At 42.7% G+C, this 19,270-nt stretch overlaps 1 protein-coding gene and 1 non-coding gene across 2 annotated transcripts; both read left to right on the top strand.

The window, feature by feature from the left end:
• Window positions 1-1,660: 1,660 nt before the first annotated feature.
• Window positions 1,661-19,250, top strand: ano8a (anoctamin 8a). The gene is made up of 18 exons (XM_073491641.1): window positions 1,661-1,874; window positions 5,256-5,366; window positions 8,112-8,244; window positions 9,903-10,041; window positions 10,652-10,748; window positions 10,950-11,066; window positions 11,236-11,363; window positions 11,693-11,854; window positions 12,652-12,804; window positions 13,173-13,299; window positions 14,040-14,095; window positions 14,210-14,284; window positions 15,032-15,526; window positions 15,794-15,934; window positions 16,024-16,215; window positions 16,339-16,470; window positions 16,936-17,046; window positions 18,095-19,250. The coding sequence occupies exons 1-18, from the start codon at window positions 1,661-1,663 to the stop codon at window positions 18,752-18,754; spliced, it is 3,243 nt and encodes a 1,080-aa protein (XP_073347742.1). The 3' UTR covers window positions 18,755-19,250.
• trnak-cuu (transfer RNA lysine (anticodon CUU)) lies at window positions 12,243-12,315 on the top strand. The gene has a single exon. It is a non-coding gene; the product is annotated as a tRNA-Lys (tRNA).
• Window positions 19,251-19,270: the final 20 nt, after the last annotated feature.

Here is a 19,270-nt window from a genome sequence, read left to right as displayed (position 1 = left end):
AAAGCCTGCAACTCCCCTCCAGTTAGTTAGAGCTGAAGAAACTGAAACACGTCCAGTTGCCTACGACACAGCACCTAGAATGTAAGATTTTTGGTTGAAAACGTTTAGAAATGAACTAATATTATCCACAGAATGTGAATACTACGGAAGCCCTAAAGGGCCATGCATTCATACATTTTATTTCCTCCGTTTTCCTGTGATAACGAGTTAATTTCATTTGTTTTCTCGAGATCTCAAGTTATCTCGAGATAACGAAACTTTGTTTTCCCGAGATAACGGGATAATTTTCTCGAGATCTCGAGATAACGAAACTTTGTTTTCCCGAGATAACGATATAATTAATTCAAGATCTTGAGAAAACAAAACGATAGTGTAGTATATTAAATCATTGCAGGAAACATCATTCAGTGTAGCAATGTCAGAGGAGCAGCAGCATATCGATCACCGCGTCACATATCTTTTCAATCAAGGCCTGAACCAGACTGAAATAGCATTATGCCTTGCTATTACAGATAATATACACATTAGTGTGCGTAATCTAAAAAGACGGTTAGCAAGGCTTCAGCTATATTGGCAGCGCAATCTAAGTGAGCCTGATGTCGTCGTTAACTACATAGCTGAGCAGCTACGAGGTCCCGGATGTCTCCATAATCTCAGGCCTATCATATCACAGTCATTATCTCGAGATCTCGAATTAATTATATCGTTACCTCGGGAAAACAAAGTTTCGTTATCTCGAGAAAATTATCCCTTTATCTCGGGAAAACGGCAGTTGTTATTTCGAGATAATAACTCGAGATCTCGAGAAAACAAATGAAATTAACTTGTTATCACGGGAAAACGGAGGAAATAAAATGTATGAATGCATGGCCCTTTAGGGCTTCCGTAGAATACACAGCCGTTATTCGACATTATGAGGTATATATATTTGTTGTAGAGACATCTACTGAAGTTAGCATGCTAACCAGCTAGCTCCAGCCAGTGTAAACACCAACACTCCCATGATCCTCGAGCTCCCGGTCTGAACCACTAGCTGCATGGCTAACTGAGTTAACTGGCTAAGGGGAGCTACAGTTAGTGGTCAGGCTGGTGATATGCTGCCCTTTATTTGTTTTGAGTATGATTTTGACACTTCTTCTCACATGTTGTCCCTTAAAATATACATTTTTAGTGACATAAGTTCTGCACCTACAGGCTCAGGCTCAGGCTCAGTTACCTAACAAGGCTGCATATTGTTTTATAAATAGAAAAGACTGCATGTGAAAAGTCATGGTGGGATATGTAGTACAGTAATGGCAGATTAATCCTGATCAGTATAATCGCAGGTATGTTCGGTTGAAGCACCTGCAGCTCTGCATGTGCAGCCATGATGACACATATGACATAGTTTATAGACCTGCAGCCCGCGCGGTGTTTCCCTCAACTCTGTCGTCACCACCCAGTCACGACTGGCGCGCGTAACGTGTAGATGCCATGATCATGTTCCTCCTCCTCCTCCTCCTCCTCCTCCTCCTCCTCCTATTCCCCCTCCTCCTCATCTATCAGATACACTAGGGGTTTTCCCTTTACATGTCACGGCCATGCATTAAAAGCTAAAGAGTCCTCCGTGCAGTGCGGTCTCCCAGCCCCATCCCCACCTGGAGTACTTGTGCACACCACCATGCAAGCGGCGGCCAGTGGAGCAGCTGATACCGACGCTACTGTAAACAGTAGCAGCAGCAGCAGCAGCAGCAGCACCGCAGACGTCGACGACAGCGACGGGGCAGGGGAGAGGATGGAGAGGACGGTGCCAAGCGAGCAGCAGGACAGGACCAACAACCAACACCAGCAGCAGCAGCAGAAAACGTCCTCCTTATCGCCGTCCGCAGTGCTCGGTGAGTGTCAAGACAAACGGTAAACATGCGTGCAGTGGAGATCAGATCATTTGCACAAAAAAAAAAAAAAAAAAAAAGATGGTGATAAAAGAGGCTACTGTGCACAGACAATATGGTGCAGTCACTGATGCTTGATGGACTTCACTCCAGTGAATGAGTCACAGGGGACTGGAGGGGGCAGTCAGCTGGGAGCGGGTCTGAGGATGTCGGTGCGTCTTCTCCCGCTTCACGGTGGCGCATTCCGGCTGACACAGGCCCGTGGAGAGTCAGGGTTTGGTGGTCCACAGGTGCATGCAGGAGTCATGTGCGGCGGAGGTGCGTGATGTCCCGGCGGGCTGCTGTGCCACACTAAGATTGTGTTGCAGGTTCAGGTGTCAGCTTGTGTCCGTTTTGGCTCAGGTGTTGAGGATTTTTACAGGGAAGATATTTCAGTGGTGAGTAAGCAAATGTCTGGCGTCTGAGGAGAACTAAGTAGCAGAGAATATTTGGGTTTTTGTTACTCCACTGGGTGCCTTTATCACCCACGGTCTTCACTTGGGCCCCTGAATTGTTGGTGTTAGCACATTCAGCATCCCTCACAAAGAGGAGACTCAGCAGAGGTCTTGTCATCTAGATGTGATTACATAACCTTTACAATCTTAGCCTGAACAATGTTACTGCAGTAATTGCTTTGGTTTCAATCTCGACTTCAAGCCAACTAATGTTAATCTATTGTAGAAAGTGATGTGTATGGATCAGGACAGGTGATACAGACCCACAACATATTGAACTTTAAACCCTGACGGTTGATATACTGTCGTCTTTAAAGGTGCAATATGTAAGAATTGCCCACCTGTTGAACTAACTCTTTGAACAAATAGGGGGCAGCAGATCACCAGTGTAACCGCAAGCTGCTGGTAGCTGTAACTGTCGTTACCTAGTTAGCTCAGTTAACTAGCGGTCCTGTTAGCTGACCACAGCACGCCCACAAGCTCACACAGTAGCCTTGAGCCACTTCGACTGGCTGTCAACTTTAGTCTCTGCAACACAATACATAAATGTGTTTGACATGTCAAAACTGATATCTCTTCACGTAATGTTGATCATTTTAGTTCATTTTTGAATGTTTTAAAGTACTATTAAAGTACTGTTTTTACACATTGCACCTTTAATATGAAACTGTTTCATATTTTGTTAGTTTGGACCATTATTTATATGAGCAGCTGGTGGGATGGTGGGCTTTTGGTTGACTGGTTTGGTAGATGTCATTGATTGTGGTGGCAGTTGTCAGTTTATTGACATTTTTGAAAAAAATTGTTATATCGCTCATGATTTGGGTAATTCAATAAATTTGATTGATGACCTAGCTCATTTGAGTGGTATATTAAAACATACATATATCTGGGAAAGTCAATATGTTTCTATGTCTATATCTCAGCCTGTCTATAGCCACAATCAGTATTTATTGTTGTTTATTTATAGAAATTATAACTCAAGGCATATAACCGCTGTTCTCCATAAGGGGTGAGAATCGCAAAATAACTCACGATATGATACGTTGCCCGCCGTTACGACAGTATCAGGATACAGCAATTCTGTGACAATCGATACTCTGCAAGACAATCATGTAAGACACATCATGGTATCTGTCTGACTGAAGAATACAAAAAGGCAAAATGCTGGAATTATGTATTTATTCATCGTATTGTGGTTTCAGTGTCACAAAATTTGACATGAATTGAGATGAAAAAATGTATAGAAATCTGATTACAGCACGACTACAACTTCCATGTCTCAGCCTGAGAAGAGAAGCTGCTCTGTAGAGCCCAAAAGATACTAAAAGACAACGCCTACCCCAGTTACAGTCTGTTCACCGTGCTGCCATCTGGCAAAAGATACAGAAGTATCCGCTGCCGAACCTCAAGACTACAGAGCAGCTTCTTTCCTCAGGCTGTGAGACTCCGTCAATTCATCCCTTGATAGTTGGATAATTGGCGATAATCGTATCGCAAGAGAAAGAGATACGATATACGATCCCACCCCTATTCTCCATTTTGGACTGCATTTCACTGGTCATTTTTTGAGTCAAAGTCTGAATGAATCACAACTAATGATGATACTTTAAAACCCCTTGACACAATTCCAGTGGTAGGATACCAATTTATTGCCTAGCCCATGTCTGAAGCTTCAAATATGGCGGGCCAGTCTGTACCGCTTATCACAACTGTGACTAACAACGAAAGGAAGAATATAAAGATGTCCAGTATAGAGTACACTGTAGTTCTTCAGCCTACACTATCTCTACTGCAGATGGACGTTAAGTCTTCTCATCATGCACGGTATTGCAGCTCTGACTGGATAAATCGCTGCTGCCTCACAGAGAGATTTTCATGTCAGATACATCTACATGTCTTGCGGCCTTAATGAGCGATGATGTCAGCGACGATCACTCTGAAGTCTTCAGAAACAGACAGCACATGTAAGACAAAGAAAAAGAGCGTTCGGTGTCAGTGACTTGGCTTTATTGCATCATTTTGTCACAAACTTTGGCACACACAGTGCTGCTCTACTGCACAAGAAACATGATCGGTCGTGTATATAATAGGAGCAGTATATTAATTATCACAGTCACTGAGTCGGCATACTGGTTTATACACACTATAACAGAGAGCCGACAGCAGCACTGAAGGCTCTCAATAAGAGGGATAAGTCGGGGATGTGATAGTGCAGTTATGCTGCAGAATGTGAGATCCTGATCAGAGACACGTCCTGAGAGTGTCACAGTCTGATTCAGTGAACAATAAAGAGATCGCCCAGTCACTGTTGTGCCTGCGTGAGACAGAGAGTGTGACTATAGAGTGAGAACCAACGTGTGAAAGAAGAAGAAACTTGATGACTTAAGAGAAAACACTGCATTGAGATGATGTAAGTAGGACGGCCTGTTGCTTTGTCTACATTTAACAGTTGTAGAGACAGACTTGAAAAGCTAGTCTGCTGGTGGCTTTTTACACACCAGCAGCCGGTTCACAGATAATCTGTTTGTTTAGAGCTCAGAGCATTTGCTCAAAGTCATATGACCAGTGCAGCACAGTCAACCTTCACGCTGGCTGAACAATAGTTTCGAGCATTTCTGTTATTTTTTTGTCTTTTTCCCTCAAGTGTCCATGACGGAGCAGAAAATAGGACGGACAAAGAATATGGTGGAGAATATTGTCAGTGATGAGTTGCAGCGACAGACTAATATCTAACCTGTCATCTGTGTCCTTGATCACCCTGATGACAAAATATCACCATCTGCCTGCTCTCTCGCACGCTCTGTCCAGCCCTCATTCTCATTCACTTTAAACTTAACTAACCCCAATTTGACTCCTTCTCACCCTGCTGCCCCTCTTTTCCTTTTAGATAAATTGTTTGGGAAGCGCCTTCTGCAGGCCAGACACTACATTATGTCTCGGAAGTCCTGGCTCAAGATGGTGCCCACCGAAAACTGTGATATCCTGATGACATTCCCAGGTACGGTAAACTCCGGCCTGTCCTCCCTGTTCGTCCTGAGATGAAAGCCTCACTGTGGGGAGAACAGCGCACCCTCATTAAATGTCTTTGGTGGGCAGCCAGCCACTCAGGACTTGAAGCGGTCTCTGGGGACAATTAGATCTCATCCATTTACTGTACCTGTATCCACAGACCAGCCATATCTGCAGTGTTTTGTAAGGAAGCTGCAGTGGTTGGTATGAAAATGTGAACTGGAAGCTTTTTATCAAACTAACTTTGCAGTTTGACTCAGACGATTCATACACACATTCAGTGTACTCAACATACAGCTGTATGTCATGTTGCATGCACATTTTACAAAATAACTTAAAGGGTAACTCCACCAACCTTACACTTTACAGTGTGTTTACAGGTTTGGGGGATTATTATGTATGTGAAAAAGTAGTATAAAGCCTTTTGTGGATCAGAGGAAGCTTCATGTAATCTCATAAATTACCTCTAGTGATGTCACGCAGTGGCTAAATTGCATTGTGGGTAATGTAGGCACAGGTTTTCAAAAGAAAAAGAGTGTGTGGAATAAAGAAAAGGTGATATCTCTGGTTCTCGTTTGTTTTTAAACAAATCCATAATGAGTCCAACAGTGTTGTAGGACTGCAATGCTAGACCAGTGGACTGCTTTTCAAAACCTAGCGCCTACATGACCCAGAATGCATCTTAGCCACTGAGTGACATCACTAGAAGAAATGTATCAGATTACATGCAGCTTCTGCTGGAGCCACAGAGGGCTTCATACTTCTTTCTCACATATGTAGCAGTGTGTAAAATGGATCATTCAGACAAAGGGATAACTGGTCATTCTGATTTCTTAATTGCTGTTAAAATAGAAGTAATGTGAGCATCAACATGGACTCCAGCCATCAAAAACATTTTTTATACCAACATTCAAATGCAAAACCAAACAAACATACTTACACAATGTGGTGGATGGTAGAACTTCCTTCCATTTCTCTTCCTTGTGGCTGTTCTGAGTACAAAGCTCTCAGGATTTTGGGGGAAGTGCTATTTGATTAGTCTGTTAAACCAGTTTATGTGACATTAAACCAACTGAGAACCAACTGCTTTGTTGCTTCAGCTTGAACTGAAATTTCGATGGCTTTCATCATTTCCAGTTCAGCTACCTTCATCTCTTCCATTGCAGCTATTACTTTAACTACTTTGATGTCTCTGGAGTTACAGCTGACAGTTCAACTACTTTCAGTGCTTACGTACAAAATGACAATTCAACTGAACTAAACTTTTGATCATCTTAAACTTTTACAGTACCTCAACTCCAACTGACAAAGTGCTTCAACAAGTGGATCTCCCACACATGTCACATGCACGACATTTATACTTTAAGACTGTTTAACTCGTTTACAGGGTTGTAACTGCACATTTCATTTTAAGCGAGCATATTTTAATTTATCTTTTTCTTGTCGTCTGTTACTGTAAACTAAATCACAGAGTCTACGGCTGTGTCAGAAATCACCCACTCATTCACTGCTCTCCACACACTGCATATAGGACTATAGAGTGAGCTCATTGGTCAAATGAAAAACACTTTTGGACACCACTTGGGCCATTTTTTTCCCCCCCAGCGCAATGCATGATGGTATATAATGAGTCATATAAAGAGTCAACTATATAGGGTATAATGATTCCCACTATACATTCAGAGGGCACTACAAAATGGCAAACTCAGCGTATAGTCCAATTATTAGTGGGTAGCGAGTGATTCGTACACAGCCCGTTTATTATAATGAATATTAAGAAGTTACAAAACTGGAACTCAACAACATGCAATGTACGAGGAAGTAAAATATAAATGTCACATTTTTAGTCAAGCGTGCAATTGTAATATGTTGCACAACCTGAAAGGTCAATATGGTGTCGCTGCCAGAATCTTAATTCAGATAATCTTGCTGCATTTAATGACTCTATATCTGGAACAAAAGTGGAGCAACATTAAACAACCCAAACTTAATTCATTATACAGTAATTGGTAATCGTCTGATGTGTCGATCATCAAGTAAGTCTTCAACAAGTTTCATAATTTTACTGTTTATGACCGCTGAATCCTGCAGTTCTGCTATAAAGCTTTGTTAGTTTTGTCAAATGAGTAAAACGAACCGTGTCTTTGCTGATTTCCAGGCCTCTCACAGTCAATAGATCACTTACAACTAACATTCAGGACATGTATACAAAGTAAATGACTGATCTGGAAGGATCCAAAGTATCAATAATTTCCAATTTATTTTAGATAGAATATAGTCTCATCGGTGTAATAGTACAAAGGGCACACACATAGATTAATTGAGACACTATATGCTGCACATAGTTGGCTGAAACCACTGGAATCAGACTATAATCAGTCTGGGTTAATGCCCATCCTCTCAACCTATGGAAAACTGTTGGTGATATACTGCATGTAGACAGGGATTTAATTGAATTGACCTTTTACTGTCATCACCGCTCCACTGCCTCTCTGCCGTTCTGGCAGCATGGTGAATGACGAGCTTGGTCCGGCCTCTTCATGCAGCTGTAAACTCATCATTTCCTGCCTTTGGCAAACATCCCTGTGGATGTGTGAGGAATTAAAGTGAATGTAGACAAAGAAACTGTTGTTTGTCTGCATGACTTGTGGTGCTCATATTCACTGTTAATTTAATTGCAGTTAATCAATAAATGATGAAAAGTGTGCTATCAAACTGTTAATTCTCCATCCAGATACAATCGATGACCACACTCTGCTGTGGCTCCTGAATCAGATCCGTGTTGGAATCCCACAAGTCAGCATTCAGGTTCGACAGCATAAACACACCCAGACACACGCCTTCTTCATCACGACAACATTCGAGAAGTAAGACTCCTAAACTCGCACTTTGCTCTCTCTGTGTGTGCGTGCATGTGTGGGCTGCTTCTGTCTTTGTTTGAACTGCTCTGAGCGAGGACATTTTGGCAGGTCTGTGCTTTTCCAACAATGAGAGCTGGTATTTGATTTTAGGCAGAGGTTAGAATAACGGATAGACATGGTTATTGAAATATTATTCCTACTGGTAATATTTGACCTCATTATTACCAGGGCTGAACAATTCATTGAAATATTATCAAAATGTCAATATGGCCAAGTGCAAAATCTAAATCGCAGAAGATGCAGTTGTTGTGTTCGCATGCATGTGTGTCTGCATGTGTATGAACATTTTTGCACCTCAGCACACAAAGGAATGTGAATACATTTGTTTTCTATGTATTTATTTATTTCTTGTTATGGATGTGTCTAATTTTGAGCCTGTTCAAAAGTTTGGCAAGTTAAAGGAATAGTTCAACATTTGGGCAGATGAGCTTATTCACTTCCTTGCCTGGAGTTAGATGAGAAAATTGAGACCACTCTCATGTTTGTCCATTAACCATAAAATTAGAGCCAGGAATCGTTTCCGATTTCCTACTCATAAATTTCAACTTGAACGCCCCCTGACATCAGATTTCCCGCGGTACAACCTCAGCCATCCCGATCTCAAAATCCAAGATGGCTGCTCCACATTTCAACACTAAGTGAAAGCTGTAGAAAAGCCTCTGTCCTCCTGTCTGTCCTACCGACTCTTCGTCACATTTCTGCCCGAAAAACAGCGTCTGTCCCCGGCAGCAGAGCCAGGCGGTTCCTGCAGTTGAATGGCGGTTATTATGTGACGCGATTCAGAGAAAAAACTTTAACTGACCATGTCTTTGTCTGCTTCCACTACTGTGTTGTAGTTACTTAAAGAACTGTAGAACTTTCCCCCAGAGTGACAGTCAGACAGGGTCCTCTGTTTACTGATGGAGGTTGTGTGATTATGTAATTTAGAGCAAAGAAACGTAACTTTGTCACTTTCCAGGATGCATGATGGGTCAGAATCTCAATCACAACATACTATAACAGCATCCATATGATTATAAACAGTCGTCAGATACATGTTTAGATTACCAGGTGGAAGCACATAAAAAAAAAAAAAACACACGGATGTCAACGTCATGATGTGTACCGCCACGCCTCTTTTGGTTCCGCAATGCCGGCATGCTGTATGAAATGACACACTGGAGTGGTTTTAAGCCACCGCTGCTTGGTTCAGTGTGAACAAACAAAGGCGGCGTGAAGGAGAGCCTTCTTTGCAGCGATAATGCAGAGTCTCTGTGAAAAGGGCTTTAGTTTGCCAGCTTGGGTGTGACTTACGAGCTAAATGGGAGACGCTGTAAGCAGGCAGCTGGAGGAAGAAGGCCTGGCTCGCTAGTTCAAACTTGTTTCTTTACTTTAACGTGTTGTGGTCTTATGGGAGGTTATGTGGACCTATTCCTTTCAGCACACGTAAGCATATTCAGAATTTAGAAACCACACTGACAGTATTGAGTGACAGCTGTGTGAGTGTTACAGTTTGTGGTGTGCTTACCCTCTGCACTTAATCCATCAAACATCTGCAGTCAGTTCAGCCTCTACACGCAGGTTTAATCCTGCTGCTCACTTTCCTCCTCTCTCCTGACCCTCAGCTTACTGCGCGGCGCAGAGCAGATGGGCATGCACAAGGCCGTCAAACCGCAGTTTGGCGGTGGGATGCGGCGCTTTTCCTGTGATGAGGACAACATCTATGAGAACATAGAGAGCGAGCTCTGCTTCTTTACGTCACAGGTTAGAGGTCAAAACGGTTGGCCATGTGAGCCGCACGTCAAGGTTGTTGATACAACTTTGGATGTGTTATTAAAGGATAACTGCGCCAATTTTACACATTAAATTGTGTTTACAGGTCTTGGGGAGTACTACTGCAAATGTGAAAAAGATAGTATAAAGCCTTTTGTGGCTCCAGAGGAAGCTGCATGTAATCTGATAAATTGTCTCCAGTGATGTCACTCAGCTAGCACTCAGCTGCATCGTGGGTAATGGTTCGGATTCAGAAAAAGAAGAAGAATATGTGGGATGAAAAGGCAATATCTCTGGTTCTGCTGTATAGATTTTAATTATTTGCTTTTAAATTGCACCTACATAACCCACAATGTAACTTAGTCACTGCGTGACATCGCTGGAGGCAATCTATCAGATTAAATGCAGCTTCCTCTGGAACCACAAAAGGCTTAATACTAGTTTTTTCAGATATGCAGTAGTTCTCCCCAAGACCAGAGTCGGAGACACCCTTAAAGATTCTGTTACTGTCATTTGCAGTTATATTTTAGGAATAAAAATACATGTTTACAATTATTATGAGTTATCTTTTCTTCTTCCTCTAACTGTGATCTTTTTTTAGGAGCGTCAGAGCATTATAAAGTACTGGCTGGACAATCTGCGAGCCAAACAGGGGGAGGTGCTTCACAACATTCACTTCCTGGAGGGACAGCCAATCAGTATGCTGTTATTTTTTTATGTTTGGACTTTTTAGTGCATGTATCTTTTTCTGTTTCTCTTCCTTATCTAAATAGCATCCGTACGTTGTGCCGTGGATTTTATTTGACATTTGAAGCATTACACATAAACATTACATTCATCTGATGTGATCTGATGTCACCTTAGATGCCATGTGTTGGTTCATATTGTGTCTCCTTTAGTTCCAGAGCTGGTGGCTCGGGGAGTGATCCATCAGATGTTTCCCCTCCATGAGCAGAGGATCCTCAACCAGCTGATGACATCTTGGGTCCAGGCTGTGTGTGAAAGGCAGCCTCTGGGTAGGAACATATCCTAATTTAATTTGAGGAACATTTGACAGGACAGTAAACAGCAGGCCAAGTCACATTCATTCATACCATAAATCATATGAGCTTGTTGTTAATGTAGTTGAAACATGATGCTTCTTCTTCCCAATATTAGCTGTTTACACTTTTTTCTATCTTGTAGATGATATCTGTGACTACTTCGGAGTAAAGATCGGCATGTATTTCGCCTGGCTTGGTTTCTACACCAACTCCATGCTTTACCCTGCCGTCATCGGCTTTCTGCTCTGGATACTCGCAGAAGCTGACCAGGTACTTGAAACCTCTTCTATCACAAGATCTGTCTTTTCAAACACTTGGAATATTACTGATCACTACTGTTTAACTGTCACAATACATGTGTGCAGATGCTGATTTGTTCATCTACATATTATTTTCATTTTAATGACAGGAACATCAGGATCTTTCTATTTTGCTGTCTGTCCTCTGATATTTTATATTAGATCCTTTGCCTGTTTTGTAAAGACAAGAAGTTTACACCAAGTTGAAGCAGCACACAGTACCCACACATAAGTGCATGGCATAATCACACTTTCAAAGCTTATGTAAGTATCTTTTGATTCTCTCATGCTCTCTCATAGACCAGTCAGGATATCTGCTGTGTGGTTTTTGCCCTCTTCAATGTTGTGTGGGCGACGTTGTTTCTGGAGCGCTGGAAGAGGCGAGAGGCTGAGCTGGCTTACAAGTGGGGCACGCTGGACACCCCCGCTGAGTCCTTGGAGGAGCCCAGGCCACAGTTCAGGGTGAGGATAGTTACAGAAGCCTAAACATGCGGCAATGCGTAAGCAGTTTTGCTTTGACTTCCAAACATTCATAGTCACTTTTATAAAAGCCCTCTACACTTCTCAGAAAGTTTCATGCATTCAGCAAATTCTTGTTGTTGTCGGTCTGGTTGAGTTTTTTCAGCAAGCACTTGCGCAACTCTACAGAATTTGCACACACTATACCCGGAAATGTGATCATGTTTACAAGAGGAGGGTGTCTTCACACACCATGTGCTCTGAGAGGAGACGGGGGAGGCAGCCTCTCTCCCGCCACCACCTCGCTTCCTGTTGCGCAGAATGAATAGAGGGTTTGGGGGAGGGGGAGTGGGACCCCTTTGAAAACAGACGTGGTATACTGGTTTTGTATGCCCGGCTAGCTCAGTCGGTAGAGCATGAGACTCTTAATCTCAGGGTCGTGGGTTCGAGCCCCACGTTGGGCGATAAACTTTTTGAGGAGGCACTTCTGGCAACAATAACATCAACAACATGGTTATTGATCATATTGTGAGATAATAGGATGATGAGAATTTTATACATGCTCTCTGAATTCATGGCAGTTCTTGACAGAGTGGTCAAAGTAGAAATGTCTCCTCTAAGTCTAAATTGCTGTGAACATAAAAAGAAATGCAATCACCAAGAAATCAGTTATTATGGAGCAGTTCTTGCACAGACATTTGCGATCCCTTTTTCCAGTTAAGATGGATTGCAATCATGAGACAATAATCTGTCTCTAGTACCCTCCCTGACTGTTTTTCCTTCCTCTGCTGTCTCTGCAGGGAGTGAAGCGCTGCAGTCCCATTACGGGCTGTGAGGAGTTCTACTACCCACCCTGGAAGAGAGCTCTGTTCAGATGGCTGGTCAGCCTGCCCATCTGCCTCCTCTGTCTCTGTTTTGTCTTCCTCGCTATGCTCCTCTGCCTGGAACTGCAGGTTAGAACAGATTACACAGCATGCAAGTTTAATGGAAAGACAGAAATGGAGTTGATATAGTCTGGGGCTGATAAATGGGCACGATAATGTAGAAGAAAAAGCTCAAATCCAGCCTTGCAGGAAACATAATTAATAATACAACAGTTAAGCAACAACAAGAAGCACAGAGCGACATTACAGCGTGTTATATGGCTCCACTTAAGACTGTGAATGATATCATTTTTACAAACAGGTTAAACAAAACACTTCAAACATACCTCTTGCCAGCTCATATTCATTTAATAGCCTTTTAAAAATAGCTGTGGGATTTGAGACATATGAATTAATAGGACTTATTAAATATGTATCACATTCAATGCACCTTGCAGGAAGTGGTGATGGAGATTCAGGAGCTACCTGGTATCACGAGATTCATTCCTAAGATACTTCTGGCTGTGACCGTAACCGTATGTGATGAAGTCTATAAGAAGATCGCTTACTGGTTGAATGACATGGGTAAGAGACACATAAGTGAATTATTATCTCTGTGAAATATAATAGAGGAATTACTTAATAAGAAATCAAATTAAAATGAAACATGCTTGCTCATCATTGTAACACAGGGCAGGCACCTTTTTAGTATGAATGTCACCTGAGTTCTGATATAAACAGCTTTAAAGGAGACATGTCATACATTTCAGGGTTATCATTTTTTGGGGGGTCACTACTAGAATAAGTTTACATGCTTTTATGCTCAAAAAACACATCAGTTTTCTCATACTGTCCACTGCTGCAGCACTGTATTCCCCCTCTGTCTGAAACACTCTGTTTTAGCTGCTGTCTATTTAAGGCCCCCCCCCCCCAGTCTCCTCTGATTGGTCAGCTCACACACACCTGAGCCAACACAGCTAACAACAACAGAGCAACTAATTTGTGTCAAACTAGACATAAATTATGTAAATGTGTGACATGATGACGTGGTGTGATGTCACAAAGTCATGCAATTAAAGGTGGGACTACTGTCGAGGAGTGAAGTTTCCGTTGGTGCGGACTTTTTAACTTTTACATGCTGAAGAGTAACAAACTGAAGAAAAGGGGGGCGGGGGAATATAAAAGCATAATGTCTCCTTTAAGCTGTGATGTTCCTGTCCTTTCCATTCTCAGTATGAGATCTACGAGGCAGTTAAAGATAAAAACCTTTTTACTGTCATTCAGCTGCACAGTTAAAAATGCTTCTCTTATATTTCTTCCTCCAGAGAACTACAGACTTCAGAGTGCCTATGAGAATAATCTCATCATCAAGATGGTTTTTGTAAGTCATGCCTCCTCCTCCTCTTCTGTTCAGGCAGAAAAAGAGACATTTCATCTTGGTTGAGTAATTGTCTGACTTCCTGTAATGTTTCCGTTTTATGTGGTTGTATTACAGTTCGAATTCATCAATTCTTACCTTAGCCTTTTCTACATTGGGTTCTACCTCAAGGACATGGAGCGACTGAAGGAGGTAACGGCGCCTGTTGGCAGCATCACTAAAGTCATCCTCATGTGTGATGATCCATGTAGAATACAGTCAATAAAGAAATGTTATTGCAGTGGTTTATTTAGTATTATTATTATCATCATCATTAGTAAGTATGATAAGGAATAATGTAAGATCATACTGTTAGATTACTCTAACATAACCCTGTTTGGCGTAGCTTACATGCTTGTTTTGAATTTCAAACAAGATTTTACTTTTGATATCACAAGAGAAAATACTTCTTAAATGAGGCGTAACTGATCTGTGTGGCAAGGGAAACGCTCTTGGTTAATGTTGTCAGAATAGAGCTGGAAACATTACATTACCTCTGAAAGCATCCAGAGCCGGCTACACAATGGCAAAATACTATCATACATAATGCTAGTCGTGAACGTAAGCTAACCTGTAACCCCAAATACAGTTATCTTATGATATGTTCTTTGGCTTTGTAACGCTTAGTTACTACACTAGGTACTGAAGGAAGCCAGTTAGCTAACCCTGTAGGGAAGATTGAGACGAGGGGTGTTCACTGCCAGGTGCCACTGAGCCCTACACACTGCACCTTTAACGTCGTGTGGTGTGGCAGATGCTTTAATGTCCTGAGATCATGTCAGGCAGTGAACTGTATTTGTACCTTCAGTCAGACTGAATCACATATGCTTGCTTAACACTTGATGAAAGTGTGAATGTGTGCATTCAGCACAGTAACAGATGTTATCCTGCTCCTCACAGATGCTCGCCACTCTGCTGATCTTCCGCCAGTTCCTACAGAACATCAAAGAGGTCCTCCAGCCTTATCTCTACGAGCAGAACAAGCTGGGCGTCTTCACCCCAAAGGTGCTGTTGGAGCTGGTCCAAGCCATCATGCTCAAGTATGGCCGCCTGGCTCTGGGAAAGGCCCAAGCCTCAATGGCTTATTCTTTTCTGGGTCCCAAAGGGATCCCTGTCAGTCACACTGCTAACGGTAACCCAGAGCCAAGGAGAAGAGGGGATCTGAAAGCCGGATTCAGGCTGACAGAGGAAGAGTGGGACATGAATGACAGCGCTCTGAAGCAACGTAAAGTCAGCTTCACAGAGAAGGTCGACTACCAGGATGTCACGACGGAATCGCAGACGATGTACGAAAACTCCCTGGAGGACAGCCCCACGCTGGTAGAGGAAGGGATGGATCCCTCAAGTATCTTTGACAGCTGTGATGAGGACAGTGACTGTGAATTGCTGGGTCAAGTATGTGGTCTGTTTCATACTACCATTTATCATCCTACTTTTTGGCTTGGTTGTTTTGGCTTCTTCTCTTTTGTAACTATCCAATACAGTTCAACTTGCTTATATCATATCATGTCTTCGGAGGTTGATCTCATTCATGCAGGTAGTACGCTAGCAGATCCAGATTAAACTATGTAAGATATTTTAGTAGTCGCAACAAAAAGTATCGTAGTCCAATGTTTACTTTAGCAGGCGACCAAGGAGAATGGCACTGTGTCCTCTCCAAAGGAATCTGACTCTCTCTGTCAGAGAAGAAAGAACGTCGGTGAGGAGAAGGAGGACAAGAAGTCATGGATCGATCCACCAGAAGAGCCCAAAACTGTCACTCTGACCCAGGCTGAGATTGAGAGCTGTATGCAGACGTACGAGGTGGGACTCATTTTACTAAATTCTAAATATGACTACGACTATATAGCTACTATAAACTAATATTGTTTTATGATGTTTGACTTCAACAGGATACGCTTCAGGACTACCAGGAAATGTTTATTCAGTTTGGCTACGTGGTGCTCTTCTCGTCTGCGTTTCCCCTGGCGGCCATGTGCGCTCTTATCAACAACATCATCGAGATCCGCAGCGATGCCCTGAAGCTCTGTACCGGCCTTCAGAGACCCTTTGGACAGAGAGTGGAGAACATCGGACAATGGCAGGTCAGTGAGCTTTGTTTTGGAAAAATGTCAGCGAGGCCCTCCAGGCCACATCATGGTGGCATGTGATCACATCGGCCTTTACATTTCTGTCTGTCTGTCTGTCTCTCTCTCTCTCTACATCAGACTGCAATGGAGGCCATGGGCTTGATAGCCATTATTGTTAACTGTTACCTGATTGGTCAGTGTGGGCAGCTCCAGCGTCTGTTCCCCTGGTTGAGTCCTGAGATGACCATCATCTCCATCGTCTTGCTGGAGGTATGTGCTGTACTGTGTTCGGTAAATTAAGAGTTTTGTAGTTTTTCGAGAATGTAGTTTTTATATCCTTTTAAAGGTCCCATATTGTAGACGGTGAGATTAAAATGTCTTTTTGATTTGATTATAAGGCAGGTGTAGGTGCTATATAAATACTTTGAAAGTATTAAAACACTCAATCCACAGAACGAGCCGTCAAGATAAATAATGTATTTTTACATTATTACAACATTAAAGCATTTCAGCATTTCTAGTAGATACCTAAAATAAAAGTATAAACCTGAAAATGAGCATGATATGGGACCTTTAATCTTACAGAAGAAGTAGAAGTGTGCATGGCCTGCTAGTTGTTTTTGTGACTTTGTAAAACCTTCAAAAGAAAGCAGCACAGCAGAAAACAGAATGTAATTGTGCCTTGATGTAACTCTGTGTTGAGCCTGTCCCTCTTGTGGTCTCGGTGGTTTACAGCACTTTGCAATCCTCCTAAAGTACATCATCCATGTTGCCATCCCTGATATCCCTGGCTGGGTAGCAGAAGAAATGGCCAAGCTAGAGTACCGACGAAGGGAAGCTTTCAAGGTATAGTTGTATCATAGCTTGAAAGACCTTCGGCCAAGGCAATGCTTGCTGCTGGCTGCACCTTTATGACACATTTCTATACTTGTATCCCTGTGTGTCCTTTGGTCTCTTTGTGTGCATTGTCCAAAGTTGTACACAAGTGCAGCCGAACAGCAAGATAATTGTATGTGTTTGACTATGTTTGTGTGAGTAGTGTTGTATCACATCAGTAGCACTTGTCTTGATGGTGTGTTAGATAAGTGTTCTGAGAAATGTATTAGTATGAGCAAAAGTCAGCATATTTAGTGCAAACAAGTCCCAAACCGCTTGTTTGTGTGAACTCACAGTGCACAGAGAGCACACAGCTCAGTTAGTCTTAATAAAAACTGTGATCCGACTAAAGTTCAATCTGGTAATCAGTGGGGGAATTCAAAACATTACTCAAGTGTCGGTGTCTGTAGATATTAGTAGCAAAAATGTGCTTAAAGATCATGTTGATAACATCTTTATGTAGACGAATCATTAAAAAAAACAACACAAACATCTACAGAGCTTGTAGAAAGGTGCAGAATAAAAGTATCTTGTCTCAAAAATACTTTTATTATTGTGAATCAGTAATTTTAAAACGTTTGTCGGGTCCAATGATTGTTTTCTTTGTCTCTACGTAAGAATTCTGACGGTTGGTTCCAGCTTCTACCTAGATTTGTCAGCCAATAGTACGACGACGTTGGTATCACGTTGTATCTTTCTAAAGAAAGAATGGCTTTTTTGGACAAACACAGTTTTCACTGCGTAGGAAAGGGATGAAAATATGAAATCTGAGCTGTAGTCACCAGTGTCTACAGCTGTCAGACAAATGTGGTGGAGTAAACTACTACTACTGTACTGTTCATGAATCTTGAATCTTGAATCTTGTTCACATTCCAGTCTTGCTGTTAATTACTCGTCCTCATCCGGTTCCCTCTTCTCTCTTCTGTTTTATTGTGTCCTTTGCTGTCTCTCTCTTTCTGTCTGTGACTCTCTCCGTCTCCTCTTCCGTGTCTTCATCTTAACACACCTCCCCATTTAGAAGCATGAGCAGCAGGCCCAGCAGCACTTCCAGCAGCAGCTCAGACGTCGCCGTGAAGAGGAGGAGCTCCATCGTCAGGCTGAGCTGCAGGCCGAGGCCCGTCAGGAGAGCGACTACCACAAGGCGGACTCCCAGCACCAGCACCACCATGACAAAGCACCGGGCGGCAAGCCAGGGGACAAACCCAAGAGACCCAGCTCTCTGCTGGGAAACAACAATGTGATGAAGCTGAAGCAGATCATCCCTCTCCAGGGGAAGTTCTCCTCCGGCACCTCACGCTCACCAGCACAGTCCCCGACAGGAGGCGAGGCGAAGCTCCCTGGATTTCTGAAGTTCTTGAAATCACCCGAGGTGAAAAAAGAGCCAGCGGTGGCAGTCGGAGCAACTCCAGGGTCGACGGTGACCTCCTCGGTTCCCCCTGGTGGCCAGGACAGGTCACAGTCCCCCAACAGGACATTCAGTCCTGGGAAGCTGTTCAGTTTTAGCAAATCAGAGGGGACAGTGGTGTGTGTGAATGGGACACAAACAGTGACGCAGCCTACTAACACTCCCAACAGAGCTGACTTAAACACAAGCGTGGAGGAGTTACCCTCTAATGAGTCAGACAAAGGAGAATCAAGACAATCGACTGACTTAGAAAACGCTGGCTCAAAGAGTTAATAACTGACCTGTACCAATGTAATAATATGAACAGAAAGCAATGTACAAATGTTCAGGCAACACTGAGAGACAGCAACACACCTGTACTGTAGGAGATCACATTAGTCACAAGGACCACATGTAAGGTCGATCTAGATGCAACTTACTTCGCACAGAGTATTACACTGTATCTATTAACACTTGATTAACTAGCTTCCATGTAAATATGTACAGAGTGTAACTCCTTGAATGGGGCTTGGAAACCTTTACTAAAGGTTAAAATACTGCATGACTGCCTGGATTTCAACATCACCGCAACAGGTTCCATTGATGTGACGGATGTTTTTCCAAAAACCAGGACCTGATCATCAGTGACATAAACCGCAGCTTCCCATTCCAGGTTTGTTTCTCGTCCTGATGCCTGTATTGAATGCATGTTACGTTATGAGCATGCATCACACGTCGCCATCACGTCTTTTCAGTTGTGAAGCACTTTCAAAGCCATCGTATTCCTCCGCAATAGGTCAGATTATACTC

Source organism: Pagrus major, chromosome 21 (genome assembly GCF_040436345.1).
Source record: "Pagrus major chromosome 21, Pma_NU_1.0".
In the NCBI taxonomy this organism is placed as follows: domain Eukaryota; kingdom Metazoa; phylum Chordata; class Actinopteri; order Spariformes; family Sparidae; genus Pagrus; species Pagrus major.
The sequence above is the reverse complement of the archived record's forward strand: the minus strand, read 5'-3'. Positions and strand labels throughout refer to the sequence as shown.

Bases quoted from the DNA above. Each gene is read 5' to 3' on its own strand.
- ano8a (XM_073491641.1), top strand. From the start codon at position 1,661: ATGCAAGCGGCGGCCAGTGGAGCAGCTGATACCGACGCTACTGTAAAC. The intron at 1,875-5,255 runs GTGAGTGTCAAG...TTTTCCTTTTAG, and splicing joins ATCGCCGTCCGCAGTGCTCG to ATAAATTGTTTGGGAAGCGC. The intron at 16,471-16,935 runs GTATGTGCTGTA...GGTGGTTTACAG, and splicing joins TCTCCATCGTCTTGCTGGAG to CACTTTGCAATCCTCCTAAA.